Below are 20,055 nucleotides of genomic sequence, written 5' to 3' on the forward strand. Positions count from 1 at the left end.
ACTATACTGTCTAACTAACCTAGCTGATCATTACTATACTGTCTTTAACTAACCTAGCTGATCATTACTATACTGTCTAACTAACCTAGCTGATCATTACTATAATGTCTTTAACTAACCTAGCTGATCATTACTATACTGTCTTTAACTAACCTACCTGATCATTACTATACTGTCTAACTAACCTACCTGATCATTACTATACTGTCTAACTAACCTAGCTGATCATTACTATACTGTCTTTAACTAACCTAGCTGATCATTACTATACTGTCTTTAACTAACCTACCTGATCATTACTATACTGTCTAACTAACCTAGCTGATCATTACTATACTGTCTAACTAACCTAGCTGATCATTACTATACTGTCTAACTAACCTACCTGATCATTACTATACTGTCTTTAACTAACCTAGCTGATCATTACTATACTGTCTTTAACTAACCTAGCTGATCATTACTATACTGTCTAACTAACCTAGCTAATCATTACTATACTGTCTTTAACTAACCTAGCTGATCATTACTATACTGTCTTTAACTAACCTAGCTGATCATTACTATACTGTCTTTAACTAACCTAGCTGATCATCACTATAATGTCTAACTAACCTACCTGATCATTACTATAATGTCTAACTAACCTAGCTGATCATTACTATACTGTCTAACTAACCTACCTGATCATTACTATAATGTCTAACTAACCTAGCTGATCATTACTATAATGTCTAACTAACCTACCTGATCATTACTATACTGTCTAACTAACCTACCTGATCATTACTATAATGTCTAACTAACCTAGCTGATCATTACTATACTGTCTTTAACTAACCTAGCTGATCATTACTATACTGTCTTTAACTAACCTAGCTGATCATTACTATACTGTCTTTAACTAACCTACCTGATCATTACTATAATGTCTAACTAACCTACCTGATCATTACTATAATGTCTAACTAACCTAGCTGATCATTACTATACTGTCTTTAACTAACCTACCTGATCATTACTATAATGTCTAACTAACCTACCTGAGCATTACTATAATGTCTAACTAACCTACCTGATCATTACTATAATGTCTTTAACTAACCTAGCTGGTCATTACTATACTGTCTAACTAACCTACCTGATCATTACTATAATGTCTAACTAACGTAGCTGATCATAACTATAATGTCTTTAACTAACCTAGCTGATCATTACTATACTGTCTTTAACTAACCTAGCTGGTCATTACTATACTGTCTAACTAACCTAGCTGGTCATTACTATACTGTCTAACTAACCTAGCTGATCATTACTATAATGTCTAACTAACGTAGCTGATCATAACTATAATGTCTTTAACTAACCTAGCTGATCATTACTATACTGTCTAACTAACCTAGCTAATCATTACTATACTGTCTTTAACTAACCTAGCTGGTCATTACTATACTGTCTAACTAACCTACCTGATCATTACTATACTGTCTAACTAACCTAGCTGGTCATTACTATACTGTCTAACTAACCTAGCTGATCATTACTATACTGTCTAACTAACCTACCTGATCATTACTATACTGTCTAACTAACCTAGCTGGTCATTACTATAATGTCTAACTAACCTAGCTGATCATTACTATACTGTCTAACTAACCTACCTGATCATTACTATAATGTCTAACTAACCTACCTGATCATTACTATAATGTCTAACTAACGTAGCTGATCATAACTATAATGTCTTTAACTAACCTAGCTGATCATTACTATAATGTCTTACATGTATATGATCACATATCCCTCTTCATAATGTGTGAGAATATGTATATGTACATTTATCTGTATCTGTATGTGTATCTGTATCTGTACATGTATCTGTATGTGTATCTGTATCTGTATATGTACATGAATCTGTATGTGTATCTGTACATGTATATGTATATGTATGTGTATCTGTACATGTATCTGTATCTGTATCTGTATCTGTATGTATATGTATATTTATATGTATGTATATGTATCTGTACATGTATGTGTATCTGTATATGTATCTGTATCTGTACATGTATGTGTATCTGTATATGTATCTGTACATGTATATGTATGTATATGTATCTATATCTGTATGTATGTGTATATGTATCTGTATCTGTATGTATATATGTACATGTATATGTATCACACGAATCATGAATACTTTAGAACAGATTTCCAAAATGAAAATCTCTTTGAGCTGATTGGCTGGTGTTTTTTACAGTGTTTTAATAGGCTGCCAGTTGGGAAACTCTGCCGAACATGGTTTAGCTAAATGCTGTACAAAGAGACGGGACACACCGTTGTTCCCCCTCTCCTGCTGCTGCCAACAGCCTCCCACTTCTCTTTGTATGTAGGGAGACACCATCTCTTTGTACAGTATTTAGCTAAACTATGTTAGACAGAGTTTCCCAACTGGCAGCCCATTAAAACACTGTAAAAACACCAGCAGAGAGTGATGTTGAGAGAGATGTACTATGTGGGATGGGAGAAAGATATACTGAATACCAGGGGTATATACCAGGGGGATACGGAGAAAGATATACTGAATACCAGGGGTATATACCAGGGGGATACAGAGAAAGATATACTGTATAACAGGGGTATACGGAGAAAGATATACTGAATACCAGGGGTATATACCAGGGGGATACGGAGAAACATATACTGAATACCAGGGGTATATACCAGGGGGATACGGAGAAAGATATACTGAATACCAGGGGTATATACCAGGGGGATACAGAGAAAGATATACTGAATACCAGGGGTATATACCAGGGGGATACAGAGAAAGATATACTGAATACCAGGGGTATACGGAGAAAGATATACTGTATAACAGGGGTATACGGAGAAAGATATACTGTATACCAGGGGTATATACCAGGGGGATACGGAGAAAGATATACTGTATACCATGGGGATACGGAGAAAGATATATTGTATAGAAGGGGAATACGGAGAAAGATATATTGTATACCAGGGGGATACGGAGAAAGATATACTGTATACCAGGGGGATATGGAGAAAGATATACTGTATACCAGGGGGATACGGAGAAAGATATACTGTATACCAGGGGGATACGGAGAAAGATATACTGTATACCAGGGGGATACGGAGAAAGATATACTGTATACCAGGGGGATACGGAGAAAGATATACTGTATACCAGGGGGATACGGAGAAAGATATTCTGTATACCAGGGGGATACGGAGAAAGATATACTGTATAACAGGGGTATACGGAGAAAGATATACTGTATACCAGGGGTATATACCAGGGGGATACGGAGAAAGATATACTGTATACCATGGGGATACGGAGAAAGATATATTGTATACCAGGGGGATACGGAGAAAGATATACTGTATACCAGGGGGATATGGAGAAAGATATACTGTATACCAGGGGGATACGGAGAAAGATATACTGTATACCAGGGGGATACGGAGAAAGATATACTGTATACCAGGGGGATACGGAGAAAGATATACTGTATACCAGGGGGATACGGAGAAAGATATACTGTATACCAGGGGGATATGGAGAAAGATATACTGTATACCAGGGGGATATGGAGAAAGATATACTGTATACCAGGGGGATATGGAGAAAGATATACTGTATACCAGGGGGATATGGAGAAAGATATACTGTATACCAGGGGGATATGGAGAAAGATATACTGTATACCAGGGGGATATGGAGAAAGATATACTGTATACCAGGGGGATATGGAGAAAGATATACTGAATAACAGGAGTATTTATTTATTTATTTTTATTTCACCTTTATTTAACCAGGTAGGCAAGTTGAGAACACCTTTATTTAACCAGGTAGGCTAGTTGAGAACACCTTTATTTAACCAGGTAGGCTAGTTGAGAACACTTTATTTAACCAGGTAGGCTAGTTGAGAACAAGATAAAGCAAAGCAGTTCGACACATACAACGACACAGAGTTACACATGGAGTAAAACAAACATACAGTCAATAATACAGTATAAACAAGTCTATATACGATGTGAGCAAATGAGGTGAGATAAGGGAGGTAAAGGCAAAAAAAGGCCATGGTGGCAAAGTAAATACAATATAGCAAGTAAAACACTGGAATGGTAGATTTTCAGTGGAAGAATGTGCAAAGTAGAAATAAAAATAATGGGGTGCAAAGGAGCAAAATAAATAAATAAATTAAATACAGTTGGGAAAGAGGTAGTTGTTTGGGCTAAATTATAGGTGGACTATGTACAGGTGCAGCAATCTGTGAGCTGCTCTGACAGTTGGTGCTTAAAGCTAGTGAGGGAGATAAGTGTTTCCAGTTTCAGAGATTTTTGTAGTTCGTTCCAGTCATAGGCAGCAGAGAACTGGAAGGAGAGGCGGCCAAAGAAAGAATTGGTTTTGGGGGTGACTAGAGAGATATACCTGATGGAGCGTGTGCTACAGGTGGGAGATGCTAAGGTGACCAGCGAGCTGAGATAAGGGGGACTTTACCTAGCAGGGTCTTGTAGATGACATGGAGCCAGTGGGTTTGGCGACGAGTATGAAGCGAGGGCCAGCCAACGAGAGCGTACAGGTCGCAATGGTGGGTTGTATATGGGGCTTTGGTGACAAAACGGATTGCACTGTGATAGACTGCATCCAATTTGTTGAGTAGGGTATTGGAGGCTATTTTGTAAATGACATCGCCGAAGTCAAGGATCGGTAGGATGGTCAGTTTTACGAGGGTATGTTTGGCAGCATGAGTGAAGGATGCTTTGTTGCGAAATAGGAAGCCAATTCTAGATTTAACTTTGGATTGGAGATGTTTGATATGGGTCTGGAAGGAGAGTTTACAGTCTAACCAGACACCTAAGTATTTGTAGTTGTCCACGTATTCTAAGTCAGAGCCGTCCAGAGTAGTGATGTTGGACAGGCGGGTAGGTACAGGTAGCGATCGGTTGAAGAGCATGCATTTAGTTTTACTTGTATTTAAGAGCAATTGGAGGCCACGGAAGGAGAGTTGTATGGCATTGAAGCTTGCCTGGAGGGTTGTTAACACAGTGTCCAAAGAAGGGCCAGAAGTATACAGAATGGTGTCGTCTGCGTAGAGGTGGATCAGAGACTCACCAGCAGCAAGAGCGACCTCATTGATGTATACAGAGAAGAGAGTCGGTCCAAGAATTGAACCCTGTGGCACCCCCATAGAGACTGCCAGAGGTCCGGACAGCAGACCCTCCGATTTGACACACTGAACTCTATCAGAGAAGTAGTTGGTGAACCAGGCGAGGCAATCATTTGAGAAACCAAGGCTGTTGAGTCTGCCGATGAGGATGTGGTGATTGACAGAGTCGAAAGCCTTGGCCAGATCAATGAATACGGCTGCACAGTAATGTTTCTTATCGATGGCGGTTAAGATATCGTTTAGGACCTTGAGCGTGGCTGAGGTGCACCCATGACCAGCTCTGAAAGATATACTGTATACCAGCAGTATATACCAGGGGGATATGGAGAAAGATATACTGAATACCAGGGGTAGACACCAGGGGGATACAGAGAAAGATATATTGTATACCAGGGGGATATGGAGAAAGATATACTGTATACCAGGGGGATACGGAGAAAGATATACTGCAAACCAGGGGGATATGGAGAAAGATATACTGTATACAAGGGGTATATACCAGGGGGATATGGAGAAAGATATACTGTATACTAGGGGGATATACCAGGGGGATATGGAGAAAGATATACTGTATACTAGGGGGATATACCAGGGGGATATGGAGAAAGATATACTGTATACCAGCAGTATATACCAGGGGGATATGGAGAAAGATATAATGTATACCAGGGGGATATGGAGAAAGATATACTGTATACCAGGGGGATATACCAGGGGGATATGGAGAAAGATATACTGTATACTAGGGGTATATACCAGGGGGATATGGAGAAAGATATACTGTATACTAGGGGGATATGGAGAAAGATATACTGTATACCAGGGGGATATACCAGGGGGATATGGAGAAAGATATACTGTATACTAGGGGGATATACCAGGGGGATATGGAGAAAGATATACTGTATACCAGGGGGATATACCAGGGGGATATGGAGAAAGATATACTGTATACTAGGGGGATATACCAGGGGGATACGGAGAAAGATATACTGTATACTAGGGGGATATGGAGAAAGATATACTGTATACCAGGGGGATATACCAGGGGGATATGGATAAAGATATACTGTATACTAGGGGGATATACCAGGGGGATATGGAGAAAGATATACTGTATACTAGGGGGATATAGCAGGGGGATATGGAGAATAAAAAGCAGTGGAACTGGCTTCCAGATGCACAGTTGAGTTTGAGGACTTTACGACATGGGAGAAGTGTGAACCAGAGTTTTAAGTATATGTCTTACCCAGGTCCATGCTCTTGGAGGTCTTGGAGGTCTTGGTGTGGTGGAACTGAAACTGGGCCAGCTGTGGTCCAGGGATGGGCCTGGTGGAGCTATCCCCTGGGGCTGGTCCAGGGATGGGCTTGGTGGAGCTATCCCCTGGGGCTGGTCCAGGGATGGGCCTGGTGGAGCTATCCCCTGGGGCTGGTCCAGGGATGGGCCTAGTGGAGCTATCCCCTGGGGCTGGTCCAGGGATGGGCCTAGTGGAGCTATCCCCTGGGGCTGGTCCAGGGATGGGCCTGGTGGAGCTATCCCCTGGGGCTGGTCCAGGGATGGGCCTGGTGGAGCTATCCCCTGGGGCTAGACTCAGGGCTTCCTGACGGGGAGATATAAGAGTCAGCTCCTCGTCATCATCCTCTTCACCAACGTGGGCGGAACTTCCATTAAAGACTGGAGAGGAGGAGGAGAGAGACCACAGAGCAACCGTCGGAAACATTATATGGAAAGTCGCCATTAAAATCGGTTGTTATTTCAGGACTGACGGGTGTATTTCTGGTGAAAACGGAATAGCATTCTGCACGGTTTTAATCTGGGCTGAGAGACTGTTGTGTACTAGGGTCAATGGCAGAACTGAAGAGTTCAGGTGGTTCTGTGGAAAGAGATATTGGTTTGGTTAATCAGCTTTACTGTAGCAATGCATTTCAACATCTCTATATTTAATTTACATTTTTTTTTTTGTCGTCATTTTAGCAGGACACTCTTATCCTGAGTGACTTACAATCAGACGTTTACATCATTCACAACGCAGAGTCACGGATTTATAGAATTTACTCTGAACCACACTTTAAAAAACCTGACTGACTGTGTGTGTGTGTGTGTGTGTGTGTGTGTGTGTGTGTGTGTGTGTGTGTGTGTGCGTGCGTGCGTGCGTGCGTGCGTGCGTGCGTGCGTGCGTGCGTGCGTGCGTGCGTGCGTGCGTGCGTGCGTCTGTGTGTGCGTGCGTGCGTGTGTGTGTCTGTGTGTGAATGTGATAGTGAGACCACAGAGTTTCTAAACCCAGAGGCTCAACATCACAAGACTTCCAGGAATGCTTGGGCAGCAGACCAAACCGACCAGGCCAGAGTTTGGGGTTTCAGAAGTCAACGAGAGAAAAGTGAAAAATAAAAAAATTCTCACTTAGTTGTTTATTTTCTCTAAATCTAAAGACACAACCTAAAGTTGTTTAAAAGATTCAAAACCAATGTTTTAAATAGTTAATAAACTATCAACCTCGTCACAATGACACCTTTTCATTTTTGCCCCCCCACCCCCCCCAAAATAAACCCCTGTTATAGCGAAGAAGCACGTTAGCAGTTCGACACGAGACGACCGTGAGACCCGCTGACGTGTTTCTGCACATGAGACCAGCTAGCCAACGTCACCATGACATCACCTACAAGGCGTGATCGGGGGTTTATATCGGAGAATTCTAGGCATCTTCACACTTTGCAATCTTTAGTGAGACTGTGTGCAAATGTGTGTTTTAATATGCACGCCATATCATCTGTGTATATTAACAAATGTACAGAGTAGATATGTACAAAGTAGATATGTACAGAGTAGATATGTACAGTAGATATGTACAGTAGTTATGTACAGAGTAGATATGTAGAGTAGATATGTACAGTAGATATGTACAGAGTAGATATGTATAGTAGATATGTACAGTAGATATGTACAGAGTAGATATGTATAGTAGATATGTACAGTAGATATGTACAGAGTAGATATGTACAGTAGATATGTACAGTAGATATGTACAGAGTAGATATGTACAGAGTAGATATGTATGGTATATATGTACAGTAGATATGTACAGAGTAGATATGTACAGTAGATATGAACAGAGTAGATATGTACAGTAGATATGTACAGAGTAGTTATGTACAGAGTAGATATGTACAGTAGATATGTACAGTAGATATGTACAGTAGATATGTACAGTAGATATGTACATAGTAGATATGTACAGTAGATATGTACAGAGTAGATATGTACAGTAGATATGTACAGAGTAGTTATGTACAGAGTAGATATGTACAGAGTAGATATGTACAGTAGATATGTACAGAGTAGTTATGTACAGTAGATATGTACAGAGTAGTTATGTACAGTAGTTATGTACAGAGTAGATATGTACAGTAGATATGTACAGAGTAGTTATGTACAGTAGATATGTACAGAGTAGATATGTACAGTAGATATGCACATAGTAGATATGTACAGTAGATATGTACAGAGTAGATATGTACAGTAGATATGTACAGAGTAGTTATGTACAGAGTAGATATGTACAGAGTAGATATGTACAGTAGATATGTACAGAGTAGTTATGTACAGTAGATATGTACAGAGTAGTTATGTACAGTAGTTATGTACAGAGTAGATATGTACAGAGTAGTTATGTACAGTAGATATGTACAGAGTAGATATGTACAGTAGATATGTACAGAGTAGTTATGTACAGTAGATATGTACAGAGTAGTTATGTACAGTAGATATGTACAGAGTAGATATGTACAGTAGATATGTACATAGTAGATATGTACAGTAGATATGTACAGAGTAGATATGTACAGTAGATATGTACAGTGTATATGTATAGTAGATATGTACAGAGTAGATATGTATAGTAGATATGTACAGTAGATATGTACAGAGTAGATATGTACAGTAGATATGTACAGTGTATATGTACAGTAGATATGTACAGTGTATATGTATAGTAGATATGTACAGAGTAGTTATGTACAGAGTAGATATGTACAGTAGATATGTACAGTAGATATGTACAGAGTAGATATGTACAGTAGATATGTACAGAGTAGATATGTTCAGTAGATATGTACAGAGTAGATATGTATAGTAGATATGTACAGTAGATATGTACAGAGTAGATATGTACAGTAGATATGTACAGAGTAGATATATACACTAGATATGTACAGAATAGTTATGTACAGTAGATATGTCCAGTAGATATGTAGAGAGTAGATATGTACAGAGTAGATATGTACAGTAGATATGTACAGAGTAGATATGTATAGTAGATATGTACAGTAGATATGTACAGAGTAGATATGTACAGTAGATATGTACAGTTTATATGTATAGTAGATATGTACAGAGTAGATATGTATAGTAGATATGTACAGTAGATATGTACAGAGTAGATATGTACAGTAGATATGTACAGTGTATATGTATAGTAGATATGTACAGAGTAGTTATGTACAGAGTAGATATGTACAGTAGATATGTACCGAGTAGTTATGTACAGAGTAGATATGTACAGTAGATATGTACAGAGTATATATGTTCAGTAGATATGTACAGAGTAGATATGTACAGTAGATATGTACAGTAGATATGTACAGAGTAGATATGTACAGTAGATATGTACAGAGTAGATATATACAGTAGATATGTACAGAATAGTTATGTACAGTAGATATGTCCAGTAGATATGTAGAGAGTAGATATGTACAGAGTAGATATGTACAGTAGATATGTACAGAGTAGATATGTATAGTAGATATGTACAGTAGATATGTACAGAGTAGATATGTACAGTAGATATGTACAGTAGATATGTACAGAGTAGATATGTACAGAGTAGATATGTATGGTATATATGTACAGTAGATATGTACAGAGTAGATATGTACAGTAGATATGTACAGAGTAGATATGTACAGTAGATATGTACATAGTAGATATGTACAGTAGATATGTACAGTAGATATGTACAGTAGATATGTACAGTGTATATGTATAGTAGATATGTACAGAGTAGATATGTATAGTAGATATGTACAGTAGATATGTACAGAGTAGATATGTACAGTGTATATGTACAGTAGATATGTACAGTGTATATGTATAGTAGATATGTACAGAGTAGTTATGTACAGAGTAGATATGTACAGTAGATATGTACAGAGTAGTTATGTACAGAGTAGATATGTACAGTAGATATGTACAGAGTAGATATGTTCAGTAGATATGTACAGAGTAGATATGTATAGTAGATATGTACAGTAGATATGTACAGAGTAGATATGTACAGTAGATATGTACAGAGTAGATATATACACTAGATATGTACAGAATAGTTATGTACAGTAGATATGTCCAGTAGATATGTAGAGAGTAGATATGTACAGAGTAGATATGTACAGTAGATATGTACAGAGTAGATATGTATAGTAGATATGTACAGTAGATATGTACAGAGTAGATATGTACAGTAGATATGTACAGTGTATATGTATAGTAGATATGTACAGAGTAGATATGTATAGTAGATATGTACAGTAGATATGTACAGAGTAGATATGTACAGTAGATATGTACAGTGTATATGTACAGTAGATATGTACAGTGTATATGTATAGTAGATATGTACAGAGTAGTTATGTACAGAGTAGATATGTACAGTAGATATGTACAGAGTAGTTATGTACAGAGTAGATATGTACAGTAGATATGTACAGAGTAGATATGTTCAGTAGATATGTACAGAGTAGATATGTACAGTAGATATGTACAGTAGATATGTACAGAGTAGATATGTACAGTAGATATGTACAGAGTAGATATATACAGTAGATATGTACAGAATAGTTATGTACAGTAGATATGTCCAGTAGATATGTAGAGAGTAGATATGTACAGAGTAGATATGTACAGTAGATATGTACAGAGTAGATATGTATAGTAGATATGTACAGTAGATATGTACAGAGTAGATATGTACAGTAGATATGTACAGTAGATATGTACAGAGTAGATATGTACAGAGTAGATATGTATGGTATATATGTACAGTAGATATGTACAGAGTAGATATGTACAGTAGATATGTACAGAGTAGATATGTACAGTAGATATGTACATAGTAGATATGTACAGTAGATATGTACAGAGTAGTTATGTACAGTAGATATGTACAGAGTAGATATGTACAGTAGATATGTACAGAGTAGTTATGTACAGAGTAGATATGTACAGAGTAGATATGTACAGAGTAGATATGTACAGTAGATATGTACAGTAGATATGTACAGAGTAGATATGTACAGAGTAGATATGTACAGTAGATATGTACAGAGTAGTTATGTACAGTAGATATGTACAGAGTAGTTATGTACAGTAGATATGTACAGAGTAGATATGTCCAGTAGATATGTACAGAGTAGTTATGTACAGTAGATATGTACAGAGTAGATATGTACAGTAGATATGTCCAGTAGATATGTAGAAATAATGAATTATTTCACCTTTACTTCTTTCATCACATTCCCAGTGGGTCAGAAGTTTACATACACTCAATTAGTATTTGGAAGCATTGCCTGTAAATTGTTTAACTTGGGTCAAATGTTTCAGGTAGCCTTCCACAAGCTTCCCACAATAAGTTGGGTGAATTTTGGCCCATTCCTCCTGACAGAGCTGGTGTAACTGAGTCAGGTTTGTGGGCCTCCTTGCTCGCACACGCATTTTCAGTTCTGCCCACAAATGTTCTGTAGGATTAAGGTCAGGGCTTTGTGATGGCCACTCCAATACCTTGACTTTGTTGTCCTTAAGCCGTTTTGCCACAACTTTGGAAGTATTCTTGGGGTCATTGTCCATTAGGTAAGACCTATTTGCGACCAAACTTTAACTTCCTGACTTCCACACAACCCAACACAATGATAAAATAAAATAGATATTGGTGCTTTATCTTTTCAACATACTTTAAATATTTAAATGTTTTAGTTGTTTAAGTTGAAAGTGTTTTTCCATCCCCAAAAATTTATTTCAAATTAATTTATTTTAACACTGTTTGGCGGCCCGAAAATAAAACTTAGGTGGCCCACCCTGGGATTACAATGGTAGAAAAATCACTGTGTGTGTGTGTGTGTGTGAGTGTGTGTGTGTGTGTGTGTGTGTCCAGGATGGTAGGTATTGAACATGGGTTTCTGTCTATTTGATGGAGGAGCTGCATGAGGCTCAGTAAGAGATGGAATCCCCAACGACACATTGATACAGCACACAGCACAAACACTCATCATTCATTATCACACACACACACACACACACACACACACACACACACACACACACACACGCATCATTCATTATCACGCACACACAGCACCAACACTCATCATTCATTATCACACACACACACACACACACACACACACACACACACACACACACACACACAGCACCAACACTCATCATTCATTATCACACACACACACACAGCACCAACACTCATCATTCATTATCACACACACACACACACTGAGCGGTGAGGGTGTTGAGCGGTGTGTGTGTTCATGGTATGATGCATCTCTCTTTCTCTCTCTCTCTCTCTCTCTCTCTCTCTCTCTCTCTCTCTCACAGAGTCTCTCTCAATTCAATTCAAGGGGCTTTATTGGCATGGGAAACATGTGTTAACATTGCCAAAGCAAGTGAGGTAGACAATATACAAAAGTTAAATAAACTATAAAAATGAACAGTAAACATTACACATACAGAAATTTCAAAACAATAAAGACATTACAAATGTCATATATAAATATATATATATATATATATATATATATATATATACATACATACATACAGTGCCTTGTGAAAGTATTCGGCCCCCTTGAACTTTGCGACCTTTTGCCACATTTCAGACTTCAAACATGGTAATCTGGCGGTAAACTGGTGGTATTGCTAGCTCTGGTGGTATTGCTAGCTCTGGTGGTAATCTGGTAGTGTTGCTAGCTCTGGTGGTAATCTGGTGGTAATCTTTTGGTATTGCTAGCTCTGGTGGTAATATGGTAGTGTTGCAAGCTCTGGTGGTAATCTGATGGTAATCTGGTGGTAATGTGGTGGTATTGCTAGCTCTGGTGGTAATATGGTAGTGTTGCTAGCTCTGGTAGTAATCTGGTAGTATTGCTAGCTCTGGTGGTAATCTGGCGGTAAACTGGTGGTATTGCTAACTCTGGTGGTAATATGGTGGTAATCTTTTGGTATTGCTAGCTCTGGTGGTAATATGGTAGTGTTGCTAGCTCTGGTGGTAATCTGATGGTAATCTGATGGTAATCTGGTGGTATTGCTAGCTCTGGTGGTAATCTGGTAGTGTTGCTAGCTCTGGTGGTAATCTGGAGGTAATCTGGTAGTATTGTTAGCTCTGGTGGTAATGTGATAGTGTTGCTAGCTCTGGTGGTAATCTGGTGGTATTGTTAGCTCTGGGGGTAATCTGGTAGCGTTGGGTGGTAATCTGGTGGTAATCTGGTGGTATTGTTAGCTCTGGTGGTAATCTGGTAGTGTTGCTAGCTCTGGTGGTAATCTGATGGTAATCTGGTGGTATTGTTAGCTCTGGTGGTAATCTGGTAGTGTTGCAAGCTCTGGTGGTAATCTGGTGGTATTGTTAGCTCTGGTGGTAATCTGGTAGTGTTGCAAGCTCTGGTGGTAATCTGATGGTAATCTGGTCGTATTGTTAGCTCTGGTGGTAATCTGATGGTAATATGGTGGTATTGTTAGCTCTGGTGGTAATCTGGTGGTAATCTGGTGGTATTGTTAGCTCTGGTGGTAATCTGGCGGTATTGTTAGCTCTGGTGGTAATCTGGTAGTGTTGGGTGGTAATCTGGTGGTAATCTGGTAGTATTGCTAGCTCTGGTGGTAATCTGGTAGTGTTGCTAGCTCTGGTGGTAATCTGGTGGTAATCTGGTAGTATTGTTAGCTCTGGTGGTAATCTGATAGTGTTGCTAGCTCTGGTGGTAATCTGGTGGTATTGTTAGCTCTGGTGGTAATCTGGTAGTGTTGGGTGGTAATCTGGTGGTAATCTGTTGGTATTGTTAGCTCTGGTGGTAATCTGGTAGTGTTGCTAGCTCTGGTGGTAATCTGGTGGTAATCGGGTGGTAATGTTAGCTCTGGTGGTAATCTGGTAGTGTTGCTAGCTCTGGTGGTAATCTGGTGGTATTGTTAGCTCTGGTGGTAATCTGGTAGCGTTGGGTGGTAATCTGGTGGTATTGTTAGCTCTGGTGGTAATCTGGTAGTGTTGCTAGCTCTGGTGGTAATCTGATGGTAATCTGGTGGTATTGTTAGCTCTGGTGGTAATCTGGTAGTGTTGCTAGCTCTGGTGGTAATCTGGTGGTATTGTTAGCTCTGGTGGTAATCTGGTAGTGTTGCTAGCTCTGGTGGTAATCTGATGGTAATCTGGTCGTATTGTTAGCTCTGGTGGTAATCTGATGGTAATCTGGTGGTATTGTTAGCTCTGGTGGTAATCTGATGGTAATCTGGTGGTATTGTTAGCTCTGGTGGTAATCTGGTGGTAATCTGGTAGTATTGTTAGCTCTGGTGGTAATCTGATAGTGTTGCTAGCTCTGGTGGTAATCTGGTGGTAATCTGGTAGTATTGTTAGCTCTGGTGGTAATCTGATAGTGTTGCTAGCTCTGGTGGTAATCTGGTGGTATTGTTAGCTCTGGTGGTAATCTGGTAGTGTTGGGTGGTAATCTGGTGGTAATCTGTTGGTATTGTTAGCTCTGGTGGTAATCTGGTAGTGTTGCTAGCTCTGGTGGTAATCTGGTGGTAATCAGGTGGTAATGTTAGCTCTGGTGGTAATCTGGTAGTGTTGCTAGCTCTGGTGGTAATCTGGTGGTATTGTTAGCTCTGGTGGTAATCTGGTAGCGTTGGGTGGTAATCTGGTGGTATTGTTAGCTCTGGTGGTAATCTGGTAGTGTTGCTAGCTCTGGTGGTAATCTGATGGTAATCTGGTGGTATTGTTAGCTCTGGTGGTAATCTGGTAGTGTTGCTAGCTCTGGTGGTAATCTGGTGGTATTGTTAGCTCTGGTGGTAATCTGGTAGTGTTGCTAGCTCTGGTGGTAATCTGATGGTAATCTGGTCGTATTGTTAGCTCTGGTGGTAATCTGATGGTAATCTGGTGGTATTGTTAGCTCTGGTGGTAATCTGATGGTAATCTGGTGGTATTGTTAGCTCTGGTGGTAATCTGGTGGTAATCTGGTAGTATTGTTAGCTCTGGTGGTAATCTGATAGTGTTGCTAGCTCTGGTGGTAATCTGGTGGTATTGTTAGCTCTGGTGGTAATCTGGTAGTGTTGGGTGGTAATCTGGTGGTAATATGTTGGTATTGTTAGCTCTGGTGGTAATCTGGTAGTGTTGCTAGCTCTGGTGGTAATCTGGTGGTAATCGGGTGGTAATCTGGTAGTATTGTTAGCTTGTTAATCATAATAGAGCTATAAGCACAGTCAAAATCCTAGAGGAAAACCTGGTTCAGTCTGCTTTCCAACAGACATAAATCCTAGAGGGAAATCTGGTTCAGTCTGCTTTCCAACAGACATAAATCCTAGAGGAAAACCTGGTTCAGTCTGCTTTCCAACAGACACTGGGAGAAAGAGGACTAAATGAAGTTCAGAATGTTTCTGTAGAACACTGTGGACTATAAAGAGGACTAAATGAAGTTCAGAATGTTTCTGTAGAGCACCGTGGACTATAAAGAGGACTAAATGAAGTTCAGAATGTTTCTGTAGAGCACCGTGGACTATAAAGAGGACTAAATGAAGTTCAGAATGTTTCTGTAGAACACTGTGGACTATAAAGAGGACTAAATGAAGTTCAGAAGGTTTCTGTAGAGCACCGTGGACTATAAAGAGGACTAAATGAAGTTCAGAATGTTTCTGTAGAGCACCGTGGACTATAAAGAGGACAAAATGAAGTTCAGAATGTTCCGTGGTTCAGTACACATCCATGCTATGACTGAAACCCTTGAAGGACATCGATGTGTTTCAGCTCCCCGTCTTCCCAGTAAATACGCATCACCGCCGCCACACAGCCGACTGGAACAACTGATCATCGTTGATGGCATAACTGTTACGAGATAAGAGGATGTTTAAGCCTCCATGGGGGAACCACACTCGCGGTAGTGAAGCTAAGTAGTAAATAAGACGCTGGTGATGGGTTAATTGCTCTGTGCGTTAAAGCAGGGATATTAATCATATCCTCGCTCTGCAAACACTCTAGCAGACACATATGGATGTGATGGTGTGTGGAACGGGTGGAAGGTGAGAGAAAGAAAGAGAGAAATAAATAGTGAGAGAGAGAGATAGAGAGAGAGAGACAGAGGCAAAGAGAGAGAGAGAGAGATACAGAGAGAGAGACAGAGGCAAAGAGAGAGAGAGAGAGAGCGATACAGAGAGAGAGAGAGAGGCAAAGAGAGAGAGAGAGAGACAGAGGCAAAGAGAGAGAGAAAGAGAGAGAGAGATACAGAGAGAGAGAGATTCAGAGAGAGAGACCTGGCTCTCAAGAGAAGACAGGCTATGTGCACACTGCCCACAAAATGAGGTGGAAACTGAGCTGCACTTCCTAACCTCCTGCCCAATGTATGACCATATTAGAGAGACATATTTCACTCAGATTACACAGATCCACAAAGACTTCTAAAACAAATCCAATTTTGAAAAACTCCCATATCTACTGGGTGAAATTCCACAGTGTGCCATCACAGCAGCAAGATTTGTGACCTGTTGCCACAAGAAAAGGTCAACCAGTGAAGAACAAACACCATCGTAAATACAACCCATATTTATGCTTATTTATTTTCCCTTGTGTTCTTTAACCATTTGTACATTGTTACAACACTGTATATATATATATATATATATATATATATATATACAGTGCCTTGCGAAAGTATTCGGCCCCCTTGAACTTTGCGACCTTTTGCCACATTTCAGGCTTCAAACATAAAGATATAAAACTGTATTTTTTTGTGAAGAATCAACAACAAGTGGGACACAATCATGAAGTGGAACGACATTTATTGGATATTTCAAACTTTTTTAACAAATCAAAAACTGAAAAATTGGGCGTGCAAAATTATTCAGCCCCCTTAAGTTAATACTTTGTAGCGCCACCTTTTGCTGCGATTACAGCTGTAAGTCGCTTGGGGTATGTCTCTATCAGTTTTGCACATCGAGAGACTGAAATTTTTTCCCATTCCTCCTTGCAAAACAGCTCGAGCTCAGTGAGGTTGGATGGAGAGCATTTGTGAACAGCAGTTTTCAGTTCTTTCCACAGATTCTCGATTGGATTCAGGTCTGGACTTTGAATAACAAAATTATTCAGCCCCTTTACTGTCAGTGCAGCAAACTCTCTCCAGAAGTTCAGTGAGGATCTCTGAATGATCCAATGTTGACCTAAATGACTAATGATGATAAATACAATCCACCTGTGTGTAATCAAGTCTCCGTATAAATGCACCTGCACTGTGATAGTCTCAGAGGTCCGTCAAAAGCGCAGAGAGCATCATGAAGAACAAGGAACACACCAGGCAGGTCCGAGATACTGTTGTGAAGAAGTTTAAAGCCGGATTTGGATACAAAACGATTTCACGATTTAGTCCTCTTTATAGTCCACGGTGCTCTACAGAAACATTCTGAACTTCATTTAGTCCTCTTTATAGTCCACGGTGCTCTACAGAAACATTCTGAACTTCATTTAGTCCTCTTTATAGTCCACGGTGCTCTACAGAAACCTTCTGAACTTCATTTAGTCCTCTTTATAGTCCACGGTGTTCTACAGAAACATTCTGAACTTCATTTAGTCCTCTTTATAGTCCACGGTGCTCTACAGAAACCTTCTGAACTTCATTTAGTCCTCTTTATAGTCCACGGTGTTCTACAGAAACATTCTGAACTTCATTTAGTCCTCTTTATAGTCCACGGTGCTCTACAGAAACCTTCTGAACTTCATTTAGTCCTCTTTATAGTCCACGGTGTTCTACAGAAACATTCTGAACTTCATTTAGTCCACGGTGTTCTACAGGAACATTCTGAACTTCATTTAGTCCTCTTTATAGTCCACGGTGCTCTACAGAAACCTTCTGAACTTCATTTAGTCCTCTTTATAGTCCACGGTGTTCTACAGAAACATTCTGAACTTCATTTAGTCCTCTTTATAGTCCACGGTGCTCTACAGAAACCTTCTGAACTTCATTTAGTCCTCTTTATAGTCCAAGGTGTTCTACAGAAACATTTTGAACTTCATTTAGTCCTCTTTATAGTCCACGGTGCTCTACAGAAACATTCAATCATACAGTGCCTTCATAAAGTATTCATCATCTTTGGCAGCGATAACAGCTGTGAGTCTTTTGGGGTAAGTCTCTCTCTCTCTCTCTGTCTCTCTCTCTCTCTCTGTCTCTCTCTCTGTCTCTCTCTCTGTCTCTCTCCCTCTCTCTCTCTCTCTCCCTCTCTATCTCTCACTCCCTCTCTCTCTCCCTCTCTCTCTCTCTCCCTCTCTGTCTCTCTCCCTCTCTCTCTCTATCTCTCTCCCTCTCTCTCTCTCATTTTTTCTCTCCCTCTCTCTCTCCCTCCCTCCCTATCTCTCTCTCTCTCTCTCTCTCTCTGTCTCTCTCTCTCTCTCTCTCATTTTCCCTCTCTCTCTCACCATCTCTCTTTCTCACTATGTATTTCTCTCTTTCTTTCTCTCACCTTCCACACACCATCACATTCATATGCGTCTGCTAGAGTGTTTGCAGAGCGGCACAGAAAAGAGGATTAATATTAATACCACTGCTTTAACGCACACTTGGATTGTACAATATTTGATCATCGCTAGACAGCCATTTTCAAGTCTTTCCATAGATCTGCATGTGAAAACTGTAACTAGCCCACTCAGGAACATTCACTGTCTTCTTGGTAAGCATCTCCAGTGTATATTTGGCCTTGTGTTTTAGGTTGTTGTCCTGCTGAAAGATGAATTCATCTCCCAGTGTCTGTTGGAAAGCAGACTGAACCAGGTTTTCCTCTAGGATTTTGACTGTGCTTATAGCTCTATTATGGTTATTTTTATAGAGAGAAAAACGACTCATAGTTCTTGCCGATGACGAGCATACCCATAACATGATGCAGCCACCACTAAACTTAAACATGAAGTGGTACTCAGTGATGTGTTGGATTTGCCCCAAACATAACACTTTGTATTCAGCTGAAAAGGTTATTTAGTGCCTTATTGCAAACACGATGCACATTTTGGAATATTGTTTCTTCTGTACAGACTTCCTGCTTTTCACTCTGTCATTTAGGTTAGTATTATGGAGTAACTACAGTGTTGTTGATCCATCCTCAGTTTTCTCCTATCACAGCCATTAAACTCATAATCATTGGCCTCATGGTGGTTTCCAGTGGTTTCCTTCCTCTCCGGCAACTGAGTTAGGAAGGACACTATCTTTGTAGTGACTGGGTGTATTGATACACAATCAAAAGTGTAATTAATAACTTTATAATGCTCAAAGGGATATTCAGTGTTATTATAGTTTTTTTTTTACCCATCTACCAATTGGTGTTCTTCTTTGAGAGGCATTGGAAAACCTCCTTGGTCTGTGTTGTTGAATCTATGCTTGAAATTCACTACTCGACTGAGGGACCTTAAAGACAACGTACGGGAAACAGATATGGGATAATCATTCAAAAACCATGTCAACCTCTTTTATGGCACACAGATTGAGGCCATACACGTTATGTGACTTATTTAGGCTTGCCATAACAAAGGGGATGAATACGTATTGACTCAAGACATTTCATTTTTAAAAT

General features: G+C 39.6%; 1 protein-coding gene across 5 annotated transcripts in view; it reads right to left on the reverse strand.

The window, feature by feature from the left end:
• The window catches only part of pard3bb (par-3 family cell polarity regulator beta b), a 288,351-nt gene that overhangs the window by 54,272 nt on the left and 214,024 nt on the right, over positions 1-20,055 (reverse strand). For all 5 annotated transcript variants that reach the window (XM_036975336.1, XM_036975337.1, XM_036975335.1 and 2 more), the window contains one exon: positions 6,451-6,876. In XM_036975336.1, the coding sequence (XP_036831231.1) occupies positions 6,451-6,876 (426 nt within the window). The remainder of the gene's footprint in view (positions 1-6,450; positions 6,877-20,055) is intronic.

The sequence above is a fragment of the Oncorhynchus mykiss genome, chromosome 3 (genome assembly GCF_013265735.2).
Source record: "Oncorhynchus mykiss isolate Arlee chromosome 3, USDA_OmykA_1.1, whole genome shotgun sequence".
In the NCBI taxonomy this organism is placed as follows: domain Eukaryota; kingdom Metazoa; phylum Chordata; class Actinopteri; order Salmoniformes; family Salmonidae; genus Oncorhynchus; species Oncorhynchus mykiss.